This window comes from Gobius niger, assembly GCF_951799975.1.
Source record: "Gobius niger genome assembly, chromosome: 14".
In the NCBI taxonomy this organism is placed as follows: Eukaryota; Metazoa; Chordata; class Actinopteri; order Gobiiformes; family Gobiidae; genus Gobius; species Gobius niger.
This window is the reverse complement of record NC_136865.1, coordinates 6068457-6087950: the sequence shown is the minus strand read 5'-3', so window position 1 is coordinate 6087950 and position 19494 is coordinate 6068457. Positions and strand designations below refer to the sequence as shown.

General features: G+C 44.2%; 1 protein-coding gene across 1 annotated transcript in view; it reads right to left on the bottom strand.

Annotated features, from left to right (window-relative positions):
* The window catches only part of gabbr1b (gamma-aminobutyric acid (GABA) B receptor, 1b), a 247609-nt gene that overhangs the window by 953 nt on the left and 227162 nt on the right, over nucleotides 1–19494 (bottom strand). Inside the window, exons 16-21 of the mRNA XM_079571221.1 lie at nucleotides 17466–17582; nucleotides 12013–12120; nucleotides 11136–11229; nucleotides 10907–11034; nucleotides 2783–2911; nucleotides 1343–1486 (exon numbers count right to left, since the gene is read on the bottom strand). Coding sequence (XP_079427347.1) covers nucleotides 1343–1486; nucleotides 2783–2911; nucleotides 10907–11034; nucleotides 11136–11229; nucleotides 12013–12120; nucleotides 17466–17582 — 720 coding nt within the window. The remainder of the gene's footprint in view (nucleotides 1–1342; nucleotides 1487–2782; nucleotides 2912–10906; nucleotides 11035–11135; nucleotides 11230–12012; nucleotides 12121–17465; nucleotides 17583–19494) is intronic.

Here is a 19494-nt window from a genome sequence, read left to right as displayed (position 1 = left end):
GAGGAGCTCTTTGAAGAAGGACTGCCACTAGGAAAGATTCAAAGAGTACTCAATGATGCGCACGTGGGCCGAAACACAGCTCCAGGTGTGTTTTTGATGAGAACAATATTGTTGTCTTAAAAGTTATTTTACATAATGCCCCTCTTTAAAGGTGTCTTCCCTCTGGTCCTTGCTCCCTCTTCTCACAAGGGTTAGAACTTTGGAATCCGCCTTAAAGTATCCAAACGATTGTTTGTTTGTTTGTATACTTTATTGTCCCAATAGGAAAATTTGTCCTCTGCATTTGACCCATCCTTTGATGCTACTGGGGCAACGCCCAGGGGCCATCTCCATGATGTGGAGCCAGGCTGATGCTCAGTGTGAGAGTCAATGCAGTTAAAATGCTAAAAAGTGTTTTAAGGTAAAGTGACAAATATTAAATAGTTTTTTGGTTAAAAAGTCAAACAGACCATGTTTTAGCAAAGGTTAAAAGGTTAGAAATCTCAGGTTTAAAAGAGTAATTCTAAAATTTCATTCAAGATGTGCAAATCTGAGTTAAAAACAGGTAAATAAGCTCCCATTATTGAGACACTTTTGAGTCGAGTTCAGGTGTGGGAGCCTAGAGATGTTCTACCTGCTGCCACTGAAAGAGACTGTAATGTTCATTTCTTGTTTTGTCTAATAAATGGACCTCAGTGGATTTACGTCTCCCTGGTCTTCAGTGTAAGAAACGTTCACATCTGGGCTCCCTGTGGCTGTTTAAATGAGCCACAACAGTCAGAATCACCTGGCTGGGAGATTCAAACTCCACACAGAAGGGCCTCGTCCAGGTGAACCCGGGACCTTCTAGCTATGCAGCAGAAGCACTACCGCTGCGCTACCGTGCCTCATAACTGTGATTGATCATCTTTATCGAGGCAAATCCCAGTCCGCTCCGCAAAAGCCATAAAAATACCCCCTCTCCATCTCCGCCACAGCTGCAAAGCCCCGTTCCGCGCCCAGAAAGCAGCCGATTTCTTCACTTCCGTCACCATGGCAACAACACCGTGCCCAGGACATGACCGCGGGTGACTCTTTTGCTCAGGGTCATGTGTTTATAAATTCATTATGGGTTGTTCCGGGGGCGCTGTTGCTCACGTTCCAAAAATACCAGTTTGAAGTGTTAGAGGTCAGGCTCTGGTCAAACGAGTCAAAGCTAATGTGGTCATGTATGTGTGGGCGGAGTCATTATCCAGCTAAAAACAGCCGCTGCCAAGGTCCAAACACCAAACACTGAAATGATTGTCGAAATCAGTGAATCAGATCAGAAAGCTGACCGTTACAGCTACATGTTCTCGGTGTGTTTGTGTGTGCCCAGTGCTACCTCCTGGATGATCTTCTGCAGCTCCTTGTTCTCCCTCTCCAGCTGCCTGGACTTCTCCTCGTCGTTGTTGTTGGTGGAGGAGCCCGTCTTCATGGTCTCCTGGGCGTCCGACTGCCACTCTCCTCGGGTGATCAGGCGACGCATCTGCGGGGGGGGAAAAAAGGAGAGTCTTCACACGTGGTCATATGAAGCGCCTTCAGATGTACGTTTAGCTCAGCCCTCCCTCCCTGTGTCTCGGTGGGATTCATCCTATCGCTACGAAACATTTCAGAATCCATCTGACATGAACACGAACACAACACGGCTCTGTATTGATAAATAGCTCTAAACACATGGAAAAAAGAAATAGTGAATGAGAAAGTGTTTAGATGTGATTGTGCTGTGGGCAAAGTGGTTGATCTCATTACTTGTGTAGTTCAGGGATTTCTCAGCAGTAGTTACTGTAGACCAGTGGTTCTCAACCTTTTGGAGCCGCGACCCCCATTATAACAGTTAATGCGGTTCGTGACCCCCCGCTCGGGTCACACCGTGAGGAATCGGATCATTAGCCTACATAATTCTTAAACAAAGTAAAAAAACTGATGGCTAAAATAAAATAAATCAAATAACGAACATATAATGGGACTCTGGTAAAAAAGCACACACAAGCGACAATAAAATATTATATTATATGCTAAATAAAAGTATGTATATTTCATCTACATGATCTGTTGACCCCTCAAATTTGTCTCGTGACCCCCAGGTTGAGAACCACTGCTGTAGACAATACTGCATTCAGAGAGGAAAGTACGAAAAATTGGAAATACTACTCAAATACATACATTGGTCTGTGCTTAAACGGATGAAAGTAAATGAAGTAAATTGGCCCGTAGAGCACACATGAACACCGACATAACTAATAATATGACAATAATGATTTGTAGTTAACATTTCCACCACCAGGTGTCACCAAAGGGCTGCGCACACAGCACAGCATCAGAGCTCCTCACTGCTGGCGTGACGCTGCTTCCCTTTCAGTGACAAGGGATTAGTCATAATATTTCAAAGTTTTAAAGTGGCCAAGTACCAGAGCAGGCCCCTCAGCCTATACGCTTCAGCGCTCTGAGAAATGTGAACACAGCAGACATCAGAACAATACGGTTCAAACACTACAAATGTTTTTATTAAAGAATATTATATTGGAGGGAGGACTTCAGACTCCATTGTTTGCAAAGCTTGCATGTGGGTCACCCTGGGGTCAAAGGCTCAGTGCCCTGTCCCAGAATTTGATTAGACAGCACACATGAATGCACTTTTCACGAGCTAGTGTAGGATTCTCGAGCCAAAAACAATTATAAAACATATAGAAAAATGCATAAGGATTAGTATTTGTGTTGCCACTCCTGTCCATGGCATGTCCTGGATGTGCCGATAGTGCGTCACCGGGGGCGGAGTGCTCACCTTGGGCACGAAGAGCACCACCAGTGTGATGTAGACGGAGAAGACGATAGCCAGGGAGGCGAAGGCGAACGAGGCGTCCTGCTGAGACGAGAGGATCATGGTGACCGGAGCCGTGATCATGCACAGGACCTGCACACACACAAGAGCAGAGGAGTGAACAACAGAGGAGCCTACACCCTTTAAAGTTTACACGAGTTATGTTTCAGCCACGATCGAGACACTTTTGATTCATATTCTATGTTTTAAAACATTAAAACGCTTAAAACAAACTTTCACTTTGAACTAACGGTGTGTCTCATTGAAAAAAAGATTATGATTGAAATAAAAAAACACCATAATACAGTATGTTACATTAAATACTCTTTATTTGACTTTTGATTTCAGGACATGCCAACTTAAAAAAATTCAAATAAATGAGAAAACAAACATCATTAAAGTAAATTGATTCATTATTTTTTTATAGAATTATCTAACATTTAGGCTCATATCAAACTTCAAAATCGAACGGATTTGGATTCAAAGTCTAATTAATGTTCCATCGCCACAAAACAAAAGATATATATTTTGAATGCTCCGTTCTATGTACAAAATGACTGGGGCAGTATTTTAAGGCAGCGGGCCTGGGAGGGGGGGGCTACTTTAGAAAAATGTAAACAGTCTTTTAAATAGGAGTTGCTTTTCCCTGCAGTCTGAAAGATCAATATAAAATAATATTTTTATTTTAGTAGGTTTCTGACAGTTTTTCCCTCAGAGGTTCCCCTGTAATGCCCCAGCCCCTGTATACTCAGATTCACCCCTGCTCAAGGCAGATTCCTCACTGCCTTCAGTCCTGCTGTCACTGGGCTCTGTGTGGATGCGGAAAATAGCCTCTAAATGCTGTAACTTTTGTATAAACGCCTTAAAACACCAAACCGCCCCCAAGATTTCTGTCATTAGTCCAGCTCTTACGCCGTCGTCGTTCTGGAGGCTCCTGTCTGCGCCGCAGCTTCAGCTCATTGTTTCGAACTGTGACGGAGTGACAGTTTGTTTGTTATTGTTATTATTTTTATTATTATTGTTAGGTTCGCTTTTAGGGGTGCCAGTCAGGTTTCCCTCCTGACGTATAGGATAAAGGAGTATGTATCGCGGTGTATTCTATGGGTTTACTATAGTCAGTGAGATTCCTTACAATGCTACAGTCCTCACAAGGACATGTGCTACATGGCATGAACCCTTTGTATGCAGGACATAGGTTGAACACCACCCACACAGACAGAACATGTGGGTTTTGCAAGTGTGTATTGAAAATAAACAAGGACTAATAGCACATAAGTGTTCATAATTTTCTCCCCCCATACACAAAATAAATCCCCACTCAAAAGAAGAAAAAAACGGATTTCTTTCGCTCCACAGCGTATCTAAATAAACAAAACTGTGGTTGGCTTCATTTGTCATTTCCAACATTTCCTTTTCACAAATACACATACAAAAGCATTAACTTGTACGTACTGCGAGAGAACCAAGTGACGTCACACTGTCACGGTCTAGCCAGCACCAGATCGATCTACAGTAAACATCATCAATAATGTTTTAGCACACTTTCATCAAGGTTCGAAACCACAGCAAAAACAAAGAATCATACGTAGATCAAGGCACAAAGAAAGAAAACTCACGGACAATCTAGAGGAATTGGGAGTACAACTAATAACGCTGTGCTACCCCCAGGATCCGAGGCTGCTACTTCCCTGTCCCGCAAAAAGGTATGCCATTTTACTAGAGCAAACCGAGGAGGCTTAACCGGCGGCGGGAACGGGGGGAGCGAATGGGCGAAGGGGCAGAGATGGGCGTTGAGTGTGAGGTCAGAGAGAGAGGCTGGACAGGGGAGTAAAACCGGGGTGTGGTGAAGGCGAGGGTATAGGTGACTGAACATGCACAGACGGGTGCCTGGTTGTCACAGAACGTTTTCCTGTCCTTAACAAAATGTCTATCAATCTCCACCTCTTCACTCACTGTGGAAAACTTTGAATGCATCCAAAGAAACACACAAGTCTTTTTGGAGCTTTGGTCAAGTAAGTCATGTCATTTGAGTCTCCCACCTCTGAATAATACACAATGGACTGTTAAAGACACATATGTTAAAGGAATAAAGTTAAATTTTGCAGGTATTTGATCATAAAGTCAACACTTCTTTATCAACATCTTACACTTTGTTGCTCTCCATCCATGTTTTACAAAGAGAGGGGGGGGGGAATTGTGGCTGTAGTGAAACTATGGACAGTGTTTTCACTTTCCGATGACAGGATTAAGCTTAGTGAGAGATACAGCGGTGAGGAAAGCACCTCAGGAGGAGCTAACAGCCACTGGAGACAATTCAAAGACCACTCAAAGAGAAGTGAGTGGGTGCAACAAGGTAAAGAGCTCTAAAAGTTGATTTTGCATAATATACAGAGGAATGGAACTCGGGATCTTTCTTAATGTAAGGGCCAGAGTGTGTTTTGACTGAATACTGCACCACTGAAGCGCAGACAAATGGCCTAAAAGTCCCAGGCCAGTGAAATGACAGCGGCAGAACATAGATTGCGGCGCTATTGTTGAATATAAAAAATGATACGAACACGCAGCAGAAGAAACATGAGCTCTCCCACAAAATCGATGCGTATTGATCCAACGTCGTTCACTCGGCTGAATTTTAAAAAAAAAGTCTCCACAGAGAGGCGTGAGGACGGGGAGCGGCGGCCATCTTCAACGCTGTAACTCAGAGGTCCAACAGGTCCAGCACGACGAGGCTGCTATTCATTTCAACAGGACAAACGGTAAACGGGACACACACGGGCAAAGGTCACGCTTCAAGTTCCAATTGCCCGCACAAAGAAATAACGATTCCGACTTGTCGTTTCCGTGGTGGGTGGTTGGATCCCCGGGACGGATGGCAAGCGGAGGAACACTCCATCAGAACGGTGGGCGCAGATAAAGTCAGACGCATCCGTCAGCTGTAGGCGGCAGACGCTCTGGGGACGCTCCATTTATCTGGAGAGGAGACGGTATCAGGGTGTTGGGAGGCGGGGTCTCCTCTTCAGCTGCTCACACAGGCTTTACTCAGGCTTTTACCACTTCATAATCAATAACCCATCATTCAACCACGGATGGGTTATTGAAAGACTGCAATAATCCAGTCCGTTTACTCGTTTGATGAGGATTTGGGTTTCTTAAGAAAGTACATGAACAAAAAGGGAGAGCGTAGTTTAGGTCGTTGTAGATGAAACAGACGAGCTGACGTCTCCGATCTGACGCCTTCGAATTCCAATCACGAAGCCTGCCTTTTCGTTTGCTCATAACGTGAGCTTGTTTTCCCCAATTCCAGAGCAGCCCTCTCCTGCCACAAACAATCCTGTCCACCAATCAGACGCGTTTATCTGAAATCAGACGGGCTGAGGCAAAGGATTTAGCTCCGTGATTGGCTCTTCGTCTTCGGAATTGGCAATATTCGACCTTACTTTCGTCATTCTTTGGTTTTAACTCCGGAAACTGTTCCCTCAGCATCAGCAAACCTTCAGCTCCTGCTACTCTATGACTGACTGATCATCTAATAAACACACTGACTAATTGTCCCTGAAGAAAACAGGCTATGGCTCTTTGAAGACGTCATGACCTCGTACAACCGTGTTATGCAGCCAACAGTCTGTTTGTCTTTTTAACCTCGAGGGTGCTGATTGTGGAAGTCCAGGTCTATGAGAATAAAGCCGAGCTAAGTCATTTAATGTGTGGATGGAAACAGCCGAGGAGCCGACCTTTGGACTGGAGTGGACAGAGGAGAAGAACCAAAGTAATCCATCACGTTAAGTCCAAAAAAATGATATCCCAGATGTGCAGGAGCTCACACATCGCTGCAACAACAGTGCATTGCAACTAATGGACAGAGTTAGCCGAATATAAACTCACCCAGAGATGCAGACGCTCCCGATGTTCATTAGAAATCAGAGACAACGCTCTGGGATAGATTTTGTTGGTCTTGTGCTGCAAGGCTTCAGTGTAGTTAAGATACTTTCGTTTAGCTTTGGCGTGTGTCGCCTAAATCAGTGGTTCCCAACGTTTTGTGTCTTTCGTACCCCTTTGGCCTTCCAGTGGGCAACCGTGTACCCCCTACCTCAAGGGTGTTAAAGTGTTTTCAGAAAGCAATTACTCAAAAGTGGTATTTGTAAGAAAAAGGACAATGTTGCAGTCAAAATAAACCCAAACATTCTCTCAAAGTAACACATTTTACCGAAAAAAAATAGCTTTTCCTATAAAAATTATGTTACATGTTATATTATGTTTCCCCTTTTTTCAATCTGAAATAGTTCCAAGTACCCCTGGCTACCGGTACCCCTGGTGGGGAAAAACTGGCCTAAATGAACAGAAACGGCTGCACTTGAAGTTAAATCACACACACATAGTGCGCCCTCTGCTGGGTAAAGGCTGCAATTGCGCCATGTAAATCCACTGCTGTTATCCGCTTTTATTATGCAAAATTTAGACAGATGCAATTTTAGTGTCTCTTAAAACCGAGTCCAAGTCAAAAGTCCAGCTCATTCAAGGAGAGTTTTTGCATTTTTAAAAATAATCCATTTAATTCTGACAGCATTTCACTAATGTTTGCACTTGAACAGTCATTCCAAAGCTCGTTTTTAAAGGGGCGTTTTCACACAGGGTCTAGTTAGATCGACCTAAAGGGGCTCTTGACCCGAGAGCGGCACTTTTAGGTCAGTGTGAATCCCACTTTAGGCCGGTCTAAACAGCCGCTCCCGGTCCGGCTGAAACAGGTGTCTCTCGGAGCCGCTCTGTGTCAATGCGGCCGACCTCAGGCCGAACTACTCTCGCTTTGACGCCTCTCTTTTGCAACGAAGACAGAATGAATACGCGCTGCCTGTGGACGTTTGGATCACTGCTCTGACGAGGCAAAATGGATCAACTTTAAATCATCATCGTCTTCAATGATATCGTCTTTCCCTTCCTGCTACAGTGAAACTTTCCTCTTCATGAGCCGATTGAAGTGCATTTCTCCTCGCTCCACCAACATGTGAGAGTGTATATTCGGAGCTCAGTTATGCCGAGGACCGACGAGTCAAATTAGTCCAAGTGGAGTTTTAGTTGTAATTTTTGGCCTTGTTCTGGTCTCACTGTTGTGTCTTGATCTGACGGTGCAGAAGGCCGCAGTAGAAAAGAACACACGGAAACCGTCTCGTCACTTGTGATTTATCCTTTCATTATGGAGCCGCTGCACTGTCCCCTCGGAGATGCACACAAGAGCAGCGCCGCGGGAGATGGGACTGATGAGCCGTCGCCAACATGGCCGACCCCTCGCTGTTTTGTCACTCACAGAGATTGCATAAACCAGTGCGTAAGAAAGCCCCCCCTGTATTTGCAGAGACCCGGCTACAAACACTCATCGACTGAAGATACATGTTTACTTTAGTGCTGATCTGTTCTGCCAAATCTGAAGACACCATAGCACATCAAACTGCAAATGCCTGTGGCTTTGATTGCTGCTTTGCACGTTTGACATTTTCTCAAATGGGCGTCACGTTGTCGGCACAAAAAAACGGCTGTTGAAAACCATTTCAGAGACGACCTTATGAAGCTCTTTGAGAAAATGCCAAGAATAAAGGGTGGCACATACACAACATATCTGGAGTTATTTCACGCTTTGAGTTCCCTTCATAATCCCATGTGTTCATTCATAGTTTAATGTCTGCAGTGAGAATGAAAAAAGAGAAAAGTTTCAAACGCCTTAAACTTATATCCATACTTCTACATCTTGAATAATTGATTGATTTCTTATCATAAAACAAATCCCTTTTATACCCACACCATGCAATATTAAATCTAATCATTTGCATTCCTCCCACTCGACTCGGGCTAAATCCGGGCTAAGTGTGCGCTCCATTAAAATGCTGAGTGCTAGCAGGGCCGGTGGGTGGCTTTCCGTTGCTTGGACACATTAAACGGTGTGTGTGTGACAGGAAAGACATTAGCACAGAGCGCCGGCTCCGGAAGTCGGCGTGCGCTCGTGAAAGGCAGCGCTCCTGACGCGCTGAACCGGCTTTGATTGACAGCCAATGCGAGAAGTGATAATTAAGTGTGAGACGCCGCCGACACCTCCAGGTAAAACGTGCTCGGGCGAAAACCAGCTGGAGTGTCTTAAAAGTTCTCTCATTTGTTCTACTGAAAACATTCTGTTAAAGCATTCTGTATTAATACGTGTGGTGAAAATGTCAGCGTTTTGACGTCTAGTTTCTTGACCACTCCCCCCCCCCCCACTGCTCAGGTGTCCTCATTTGTTCATATCTCCTCTTTGCCCATGGCCTGTGGGTGAGAAAGCGTGAGGTTTCAGATCCAGAGTGGCAGCGTGCTGCATTAGAGGGAGGATGACAGGCTCTGTGTGCATCTGTTAGAGAGGCCTCCTATAGCACACTCTCCCTGGGGACATTTTTTAGACATGTCCCACGAGTAAGAACTCTCTCTGAGTTTCTTAGACTGCTGTCTACTTGGGGAGAATATACACTGCCTGAACAAAACAAAAAAAAAGGATGCCACAAAACCAAAAAGATGGAACACTCTAATATTTGGTTGTAGCGCCTTTAGCTTTGATTACTGCAGCATTCTCTGCACTTCAAAAAATATTATCTAGATTCATTTAAACATCTCAAATTGAGCATAATAATCTAAATGAGATGAGATGTTTTGACTTTATCCCAGGTTCATTTCTTTGCCAAAGGGTAGGGCTGGGTACTGTTAAATGGTACCTACTTGGCACCGACCGAAAAGCTCCGGTAGGGGGCGGTATCAAACTTTATTTTTTCTGTGCTATTTTTCTGTACTTTTTCTCTCAGAACTCATGAGCAGCTTCAGTGCAAATGCAGATGTTTTCATAAAGCGAAGCAAAGCGATAGCTTACAGAGCCGCGGTCTGAGCCAGGCTAAACCAGGACTCACAGAAAACTGTCAAAAACCAGGACTACACCTGGACTGAATAAGAAACTAGAGCTTTAGACAAAGAGAAAAGTAGTGACAACAAGAAACACATGGGCTTTACCTTTAGCGAAAGCCCCGCAGAGCCTGAAGCTACTGCTGTTGTTACTAAACTCCAGCTGCACCAAATGGCAGCACCGGAGGATGAGAACGAAGATTGTTTCTGGAAAACGTGAGCGCTCGCTCTGCCTTAGCCATTTTTGGAAGAGTTTGGGTAAATTATTAGTGACAGAGTGAGCGCTCTCACTATGTAACAGATCTTTCACTTTGTCGAACAGCGCAGTGTGGTTTATAATCTTATCTCTCTTATCTGAAATAAAATGGTGCCTGATGTGGATCTGGTCTGTCTCTGCAGATCAGGAAGTAATAATGTCCTTTCTCTCTCTTTTTGTCAGTGCTTTAGTGGGAATTCTGTTCAAAAAATGAAGTTACAGGTGACACTGCTGCGGCCTGTGTTCTTTTTCTTGTGTCGTTCTTGGACTTTCCCCTGAACTACACTTTTCATACACATTATTTCAATTCAATTAAAATAACATAGTTATCAAAAAAAGAACCGTTAAGGCACCGGTACCGAAGCAGGTATCGTTACAGTAGTGGCATCGAAAACAGTACCCAGCCCTCCCTATGTGGTAAGAAAATTGTACTTGTCCCATTGGCAGTTTTACTTTCTCATTTCAAGCGAGATGGCTTTAGAACCAGTGAGCAGGAGCTCCTGTTTGGTAGGATCCATAGAGCCTTTGGGGAGCTGCTTGGACACAGAGCTGCTGCCAGCCGCTGTAAAAGTTGAGTTCACATGTTGTTTACTTCAGTTTACTTTTTTACCGGGGCTCTCGTGGGCCTACTCTGAAAACACATTTATTTTAATGGGGCTGGAGTCGGCTGCTGTTCAATTTGCATGAATATAAAGTAAAGCTTACTTGTGCAGACCACAAACAGTGGGAAAGTGTCAGGCCCAAACTGCTCTGCCAAGAGGGGAGCAGAGGTTTTTAAACTTGGATGCAAAATAAGTAGCCTCAAAGAGCAAATTGTTAAAAGAGTATGTCCACAAGGACTCGCAGCTAATCCCACAAATTCCCGCCACGTTCGGTATCTGTTAAGGGTTTGCAGAGCTCTAACACATGTGGAGAAGGTCACTCACTGCCACGTTGTAGATGGCCATGCCCACAGCGCGGTGGTCGTTGATCTTCTCAGTGGAGACGGACTTGGTCTCGTAGGCCAGGAAGATCCCCAGCAGCAGGAGCAGACCCTTGTACCCGTACACCACACCTGAGGCGGGCAGAGAGAGGACACATCTCAGGTCAGGGGGAAGAAGAAAGATAAAAACAAACTCCAGAACTTGAGCCAGAATCTCAGTGCTTATCACTCACCCAGCCACGTGTTCATCTTCTCTGAGCTGCAGTGCTCCAGGAGCGGCTGGATCAGGACGTCCAGGTCTGCTTTAGGGGCCTCTCGGGTGAATTTCTACAAAGAACAAGTGGCACGGTCACACAGGAGGAGCTTTTTGGTTTTCATTCTCCACACGAGGCAATAGTTTCACATTTTAATGTATTGGCTTTTAACTCATTGACTGCCAGCCATTTTCAAATCAGAGAGCTGGGGACATCCCCATTGAGGTTTTTCAGGATTTTGACTGTTTTTTTGACCCACAGAAAATGTAGGTCTAGGTCAACACGAAAACCACCAAAAGAAAGATTAGACTCTCTTCTTTCATCTAAAAAAAAGTTTGTTTGTACCTCTTTCCATTCTTTAGTAATCGTCTGTAGAAAACAGGTGAAATCACCCAAAAAGCTGTTTTCTAAAAGAGCAATGCTGCCACCTAGTGACTCAATAAAGTAACTCGTAGTTCTTTTAAGATAAGATGGTACTTTATTATTATTTTATTGAGTCACTAGGTGGCAGCATTAGGCAGCACAAGTAAGATTTTTACACCAGACATGCTCAAGGCTTTGCTGCAGCAGTTCCCATTGAAAAACCTAATTGACGTCTATAGCCGTCATTGGCAGTCATTGAGTTAATTATTTAATATGGCTACAGACATGAACATAACAGTCCAGTCTTTGGTAGATATAATGATGACTTATGTTTATGAGGAGTGAGCTGGTGTTATACGTGAAGAGACTTGGTTCCTAAGCAGAGTTGTTTTAAGAAATGTGTCCACGAGCAGTTGCTGTTGAAAAGCCCTTTGTGTGTGTGTGTGTGTGTGTGTGTGTGTGTGTGTGTGTGTGTGTGTGTGTGTGTGTGTACCTCCACTGTGATGTGCAGGGGGTCCACTATCTGCCAGATCATGAGGGACAGCACGTCGATGCCCAGCAGAACGCCCACCGTGGCGTACAGCTTCCACGGCTCCAGGTGCTGCCCAAAGGGGAGAGAGGAGCGAGACAGTCAGAGGTGGAGGTAAAATAACGAGTAGGAGGCGGACATTTTCAGGAGGCAGACAACCAACGATTACTTTTTCCCCCTTGTGTCTCCCATTTTGAGCATGAGCTACTATATAAGTTAGCAACGCATCCCAAAAAAGAAACAGAAAACAAGAATTATATCGCTCTTTTGGAATTACACTTCTCCTCAGCACATCATTTTGTTTCAGCTCCTTTCCACCTGCAGTGTCTCGCCTTAAATAACTTGAGCTGTATTCGCAAACACTCTTTCCTCCTCAGCACTCACACTCCGGTCCACTGCAACAGAAGCCAGCACTCCCCCCCCCCCCCCCACAGCTGTAAATCCTGCCTTTGAGTCTCTGAAGGAGGATTTATGAAGCCGCAAACGGAGCGTCCGAAGCACAAAACAATGATCCATCACAAACTGGGGCCAATTCAATCAGGCCGCGGGCGGTGGGCCGTGACAGCGCCCCCATCGATACAGATATGTGTGTTTTTCATTATAGGAGGGACAGCTGTATAAAAACAGGTTGTATTATCCACATGAGAGAGCCAGGAGTAAACACGGAGCTCGTATTAGGAGGACGTCTTCATACGGCAGGCCCAGCGTATGAAGACGACAAATACGGTCAAGCACATCTTCTGGCCCTCAAGATGATTTTGAGGATTTGGGGAAATTAAAACATGATCAGAACAAGTTTGGTGAAGGTGTCTTAAATTAAACTACGCTGTGTCACGTACAGGATATTAAGTGTAAATAAGTCCATTGATTATTGTTCAGTGTTTTTCCATTACATACAGTACCTCGTTTGTAAAGAGGACCATTCACTTTTTCAGTCACAGCAAAACTTAAAATAGTCTCTTAGTATCGGTTAATACTCAAACCTCAAGTGTTGGTATGAGTAATGTAGAAAATGGAGAATTACTTTCATTTGTTTTATTGTAACTATATGTTTTCTTGTAAGCTAAAGAGAATTAGGCCATGCATCATGAACTATATGAATAACGCTTTGTTCCGTGCATGCACGAGTAGAACCAAGGACAGACTATCTCAGCACCAAAGTACTGGCACCAAACATCATGTATTGCATGTTCATTGTAAACGTCATATAGCATATAAATACAATCTGTACACATCGTCAGAAAAAAGAGGACATGGGAGTTGATGAATGTGTGCAACAATAGCCCCATTTTGACAGGACCAGACCGGAACGGACCGGACCGGAGCAGTTTGAAGGTGTTTCCACTGCCAACAGTGAATTGCTCCGGTCCCAAAGGGGGGTCCAAACTGCTCCAGTCCCAGACCACTTCAGCCATGGGGTCTGGAGCGGTTTGCAAACTAGACCAGTTTGGGGGGAAAGGGGAGGGGGGGCTTGTCACCACTCTGATTGGTCAGGCCAATAGTCAGCTTGTATATTCAAAGTTTCTTTCTCTTCACAAGAAAATATAGGCTTTTTTCCCTCTCTACTCTATGCCTGATTTTGATGTGAAATCATTCAGTGAAATTATATGTTTTTCCTCATATTTATGTCAGTAATCTACTACTCAAGTGTGATTTGCACAGTTTTCCCATTCATTGTTTCCTATTGCCCAAATGAGAGAAGCAAGGCCTCATATCCCTCTTTTATTTTAGAATTTAACAGTAACAGTAAGTGGTAAAAAAGGTGGATTGGTGCATCTCTACTTTTTTTTAAATTACGAAGCTAGACACTCTAATACACCTTATGTGTGATTTTGGTAGCTCTGTGATGAACAGAAGTGAAATAAATAATGATCAAAAACTTGTGAAAAGTCAAGATTTGGACATTTTATATATATTCTATATGTTCTTTTCACTTTTTTTTTGTCCGAGGGGAGGGGGGGTGTTGCACAGCGAACAACTTTACACCCGACACCTCTCTGGAGCGCGCTTGAAAAGAGTTAAGAAAACAGTTGAGATTTGAACATTTCTTTGAGTTTTTAAATGGTAAAAATCGGTCCAAGGGCGGCTGAGAACCATCCTGTTAAAGTCTTCAATCCCAGAACCAGGCTGTTTAAATACACACGCGATAATGAGCGAAAGTGATCGATAACACGCGTTGTTTCAAAACGTGAGTGGTCAGTATGTCGCCTTTACTTTTCTTCACGTAGGTCTCTACAAAGCTCCAGAATCAATTGTTTGGTTGGTTTTCTGGTGAGAGAGTCCATCAGCGATGAAAACCTACCAGAAACGCTAAAACAATAGATCCTGGAGCATCATAGAGACCACTGTGATGGAAAGTAAAGGCCACACTAACCACTGGTCAAATATAAGAAGGGACTTTTTTCTCTGCATGAAAAGTTCCATAGCGCATCTTTAAGTTATCCTGCATCTAAATTTATGATCTCCAAATATGTGTGAATCTCAGTCAGAAGCAAACCAGTTAAGTTGGATAGTGGCCCTTCACGACATAAAATGTGAAAAATGCGAAAGCCTCCAAATGTATCTAAAAAGAAAGGGTGAGAAAAAGGATTTGTTTTTCATGTGCAGTGTGAGAAAAAAGACATTGCGCTTAAACCAGGCTACAACTAAAGCGAGTCCCCAGTGCTTCAAACGGCAGCACTGAGGAGCGCCTTCACACGCACACACTGACTCCACATTGCGGCGGCACAGACGGGGACATGGGTACGCACTCGGCCTGCGCTGAGATGGTGCAGGCTGCAGATTTATGCGACTAAGAGGGAGCGCTTGATGTGATAATCCCACTTGAAAAGAGCGCTCCTCGTATGGATACTCACATATATCACATGGCTCACACGCTTTGGCAGAAGTCACACTCGTTTCAGGGATTAACCGGGGGAGGGGGGTTAAAGCTAAATGAGTCCACTTTTTTTTTCTTTTTTCTTTTTTTTTTAAACTGCAGAAACTATGTAGCGTCAAAGTGGGGGAAAAAACTACAAATATATAAAGGCATTAATTATCCTGTGGGTGGGAGGGTTAAACATTGTCACTTTGCATAAACAAATCACTTGACTACAAAGCACCACATCTGTTAATGTTAGCTCAAAATGCTTGACACATACCAAAGCATTCAAATGGAAAGTGACGTGAGAAGACCAACTAAAATCAGTCATATCAGTCACATCAATCTGGAATGGCTTCCTTTTAAATAAAGAGGACTTACTTTCAGTTTAGCATTTGCTTTTGAATGGCTGACATACAACAGCTGCAATGTTGAATTGCTCTCGGGGAGCAGAGCGAATCGTTGGCAAAGTAAGTCCAGCTGCATTGTTTTAAAGTTAACCACCTGCATGACTGATTTTGTAAATGTAGCAGGATATTTTGTCGTTGTTGGCAAACTCGGCCACACGCTGGTATAAAAAAACAAAACGCTTGATAACCCTCACTTTTCCCTCCAAGCTCGGGTCCTCTACCGTCGGCCTGGGAGCTTGAGGGTTCTGTGCAGTATCTTTGCTGTTCCTAAAACTGCACCTACTGGACTGAGAGTCTGATGTGTTTCATGGGATCTGTAGTCACTCCTCCAGTTTGGGGGTCACTGCTCCGATTGGCGAGCCTGGCTAACGCCAGACTGCTGTGTGCGCTTGAATCATTTCCAACTGCACAGCAGCCTGGGGACCATGAGGACTGATCACGAACGAGGAGGGACGACAAGGCGATGGCACGCTATTCACGGAAGCTTGTAGTTTGTTTACAGATTAAAAAATTACAAATCCAAAATGACAGCAGCAGACGTGACGCCATTTTCGATCAAGCTTTAGGCCGTGTTCTAAATAGTTTAGCTCGAAAGTTTACAGCAGGTACGTCATACGTCATCGGATATGATAATATGTAGCGCCCAATAAACGACTATGGACAATCGTCAACCACACCTCTCCTACGAGAAAATGAATTGGTGGTCCCCAGACTAAATATCACTTGTGATTATAGCCTGCCGTTAGCCAGGCTACCGAGTGGCACCACTGATGCCTTCACCCTCCAGGCCTCCAGCTCTTCTCTGAGCTCCTGGTATTTCTCTAGTTTCTCGTGTTCCTTTTTCCTGATGTTGAAATCGCTTGTTGTTGTTATGTCAATGTCCGGTTGGTTCATTACCATTCTGTCCGTCTGTATCTGGAAGTCCCACAGGATCATCAGGTCATTCTCTACCACCTTTGGAGGTGTTTTCCACTTTGACCTTGCAAAACTTTTTTGGTATGATATATTTTACAGTCTGTAAATTTAAATGTTTAACAAACAGTTAAATATTAGATTGCATATTGACCGCCTGGGCCTGCAATTTGACGTAATGGGAGTTAATATGATTAGTTTTCTCATCTCAGCAACAAATCAGAATCCCTGGTGCTACCACTTTGACCAATGAGACGAGCCTGTCAGGTCCAATCAGGAGGTGAGGGAGGAGACTGGATGGTTTACTTTCAAATCTCACTCTCTCCTCACTTTGCAATCTGACAGACTATCACTGTAATCTTCATTAACTGTTGTTTAATTCGTCAATATTTCTGCATGTACCTTCTCCAGTGCTTACATCCCCCTTGTACAAATACTGCAGTCAATTGCCTCCACTACTAAGTATGTCTTGCTATTGCTTGTACCATTTAATTTACAGGTGCATTATGTAACTTATACTAGTGTGTATTGACTTTTCAGTGACCCAGCATCTGTATGAGAGGTTAGCATACAGGTTAGCGCCTGGGTCCCTGCGAGATCAAACACACACTGATGACAACTTTTTCCGGACAAAAAGTTCCATAATGCACCTTTAAAAAAGCAAACAGTGCACTTTGGCGTTTTGTGTGCAGAGAAATGAGAGCTAAATTAGACTTCTTTTACAGTCCTACAGCCTCTCAAAGGACCACTCTTTCCTACAACGCCCTGTCTTCTCCGCTACACCGCGCTCTGCTGCTCCCGCCGAAGCCAGGGATTGGTTTGCTTCCACTGGGACCATCGGGGACAAATCGATGCCTCGCCTTGCTCAAGGGCACACTCACCGTGAGTTCCGCTTCAATGAGAGAGTCAATGCTCCAGCGGGGAATACGCCATTTGACTTCATTTACGTGACATTGGACTACAAAGAGCGCATTGGAGAATCGGAGACCTTTACAAGACGCAAACAATGAGAGATGGGTCGCGTCTGGTGAACAGTCGCTCTGCCCTCGCCAGCCATGCTTCTTCGTAATTGGATCATTTGTTCTACGGCTGGAATTGGTTGTCGAAAAGCGCCACAGACCAGCTATGCCCGTCGTATTTATCAGTTCAGGAAGGGGTCGCGAGGCAGAGTCCGCGGGAATACGAAACTAATACGAGAGTGAAGAGTTTAGGGCAGGCGGGTGAAACGTGTGTACCTTCCTGCGGTCCTTCTTCTCTTCCTTCTTGGTGAAGACGGTGTGGACCCACCAGATCTTGGTGAACATGCTCCCATAGGCCAGACTGAAGCCCAGGCCCAGCAGCCACAGGCGGAACTGCACACAACAAAAGGCACACACACGATCAGAGGTGCACAACTTTCAACAAAAATGTACTATGTGAAATGTCTTGCTCAAGGATGAACCGTCAAACCAACCTATACTTACTCACCTTTTCTTTTATACAAGAAATACACCAATAAGATATGATGAAAAACACAGCATCTAAAGTGAACACAGGCTCAAAACGTCGTCTGCGTCCTGCACCTTGTTCTTTGTTATGGCCTCATGAGCCGGGGGTCGTAACACTTTTATATGAATGACCTGTTCAAACACTTGAAGAACGCTCAGCCGGCCTCTCGCAGTTGTTAAACATGTGCTCTGTGTACGAGGACCTGCAGGATGTGAGATACAGCTTTACAAAAGTGAAATTATAATCTTTCAGACAAAGGAGGACGGATCATTGAAGTTTTCTGACTTTAAAGTCAGGTTTACACACTGAGATACTGTATGTTCTTACCTTAGCTTAGACAAGTTCATTTGTTCCTGTCTGGTCTTCACGCGTGCCCTCAGTCACGTAAACACAGCGCAGACGGCGTTAGCATTTAGCCTCTCCTCTCCTCTATAGCTCCAAACCAGGTGAAGACAGAAGCTTCCAAGCTCTTCCACGTTTTCCCGAACTACTCCTGGTATTATTACGCCTTACAATATAGTTCCCCTTTTTATCCGCTTAGAAAATCCACATTGTTTCATTTTGTGTAATGATACTTTTTTTTTTTTAAAGCAACACTTCACGTAACCATATCTAAATAGGGGAAACATGGAAGAGCTTGGTAGCTTCTATCTTCACCTGGTTTGGAGCTATAAAGGAGAGGCTAAATGCTAACGCCGTCTGTGCTGTGTTTACGTGACTGAGGGCACGCGTGAAGACCGGACAGGTACAAATGAACTCGTCTAAGCTAAGGTAAGAACATATCTCAGGATGGAAAAACAGTGGCCTATTCCTTAAGCTCTCTGGGAACATCTTGTGTTGTCAGTTCCCTCGGTCACATCACGACAGATCGTCTGACAGATGGTGAGGACATGTATCGCCAGTGCCGGGTGCTGTAGTATATCCACAAGCTAATATTGTGTCATGGAAATTCTCCTAATGCTCTGTACAGGTCAAATCTGTTTCCATCTTACTGCTCACCTCTGCACACCGCACATCTGTAGGTGAATTATAAAAAAGTCAAGCTTCCAGAGACTTACAGTGGCTTACAATGATGCATTAAGAATTGGAATGAAAAAGCTCCGATGGACAAGTGCCAGTGAACTCTTCGTGTCTGACCAAGTAAACACAAGGATTTTGCTGTCCACTGTTGTGTGCAGTGCAAGTTTGTTTTTGGACCATGAGTCTGTAATAAAGGTTATCTATCTATATTTCCTTTGGATATTGTGTTTGGATATCTACATTTCACGATACTAATATATCTCTCTGAAGTACAAAGGTGGAAAATACATTAAATCAGCGCAATGACTAAACGTATTGTGAGTATTAGACGATATATTTCAGCTGCAGTGTCGCGATTAATAATGGATCGCCATTTCTTTTACTTCCACTTGAGTAATGCACTTTTAAAACACAGGAATAATAGCTCCTGACCCCATCTGACGGAGGCACATAATTACATTCGAGAATTTGAAACGACCAATTAACACTTCCCTCATAAATCTCACAAATGAACGGGGCGCGCTCCTCCCGGGCTGCGCACCGTCGGCCGGGGGTCACCTTGACATTCAGGTCGCTCATCTCGCTCCGACTCGGAGAGGAGACGCGCTCCTCGTCACAGCGTTGACATTTGATTAAAAAGCCCCCGACATAATGAAGCTGGATATAAAAGCATATCTGGGATTAAATCAGCTTTCCCACTGGGGGCTAGAGGATTGAAAGCTTTAGGAAAATCCAAGTGAAGTGCCATGATGGAAA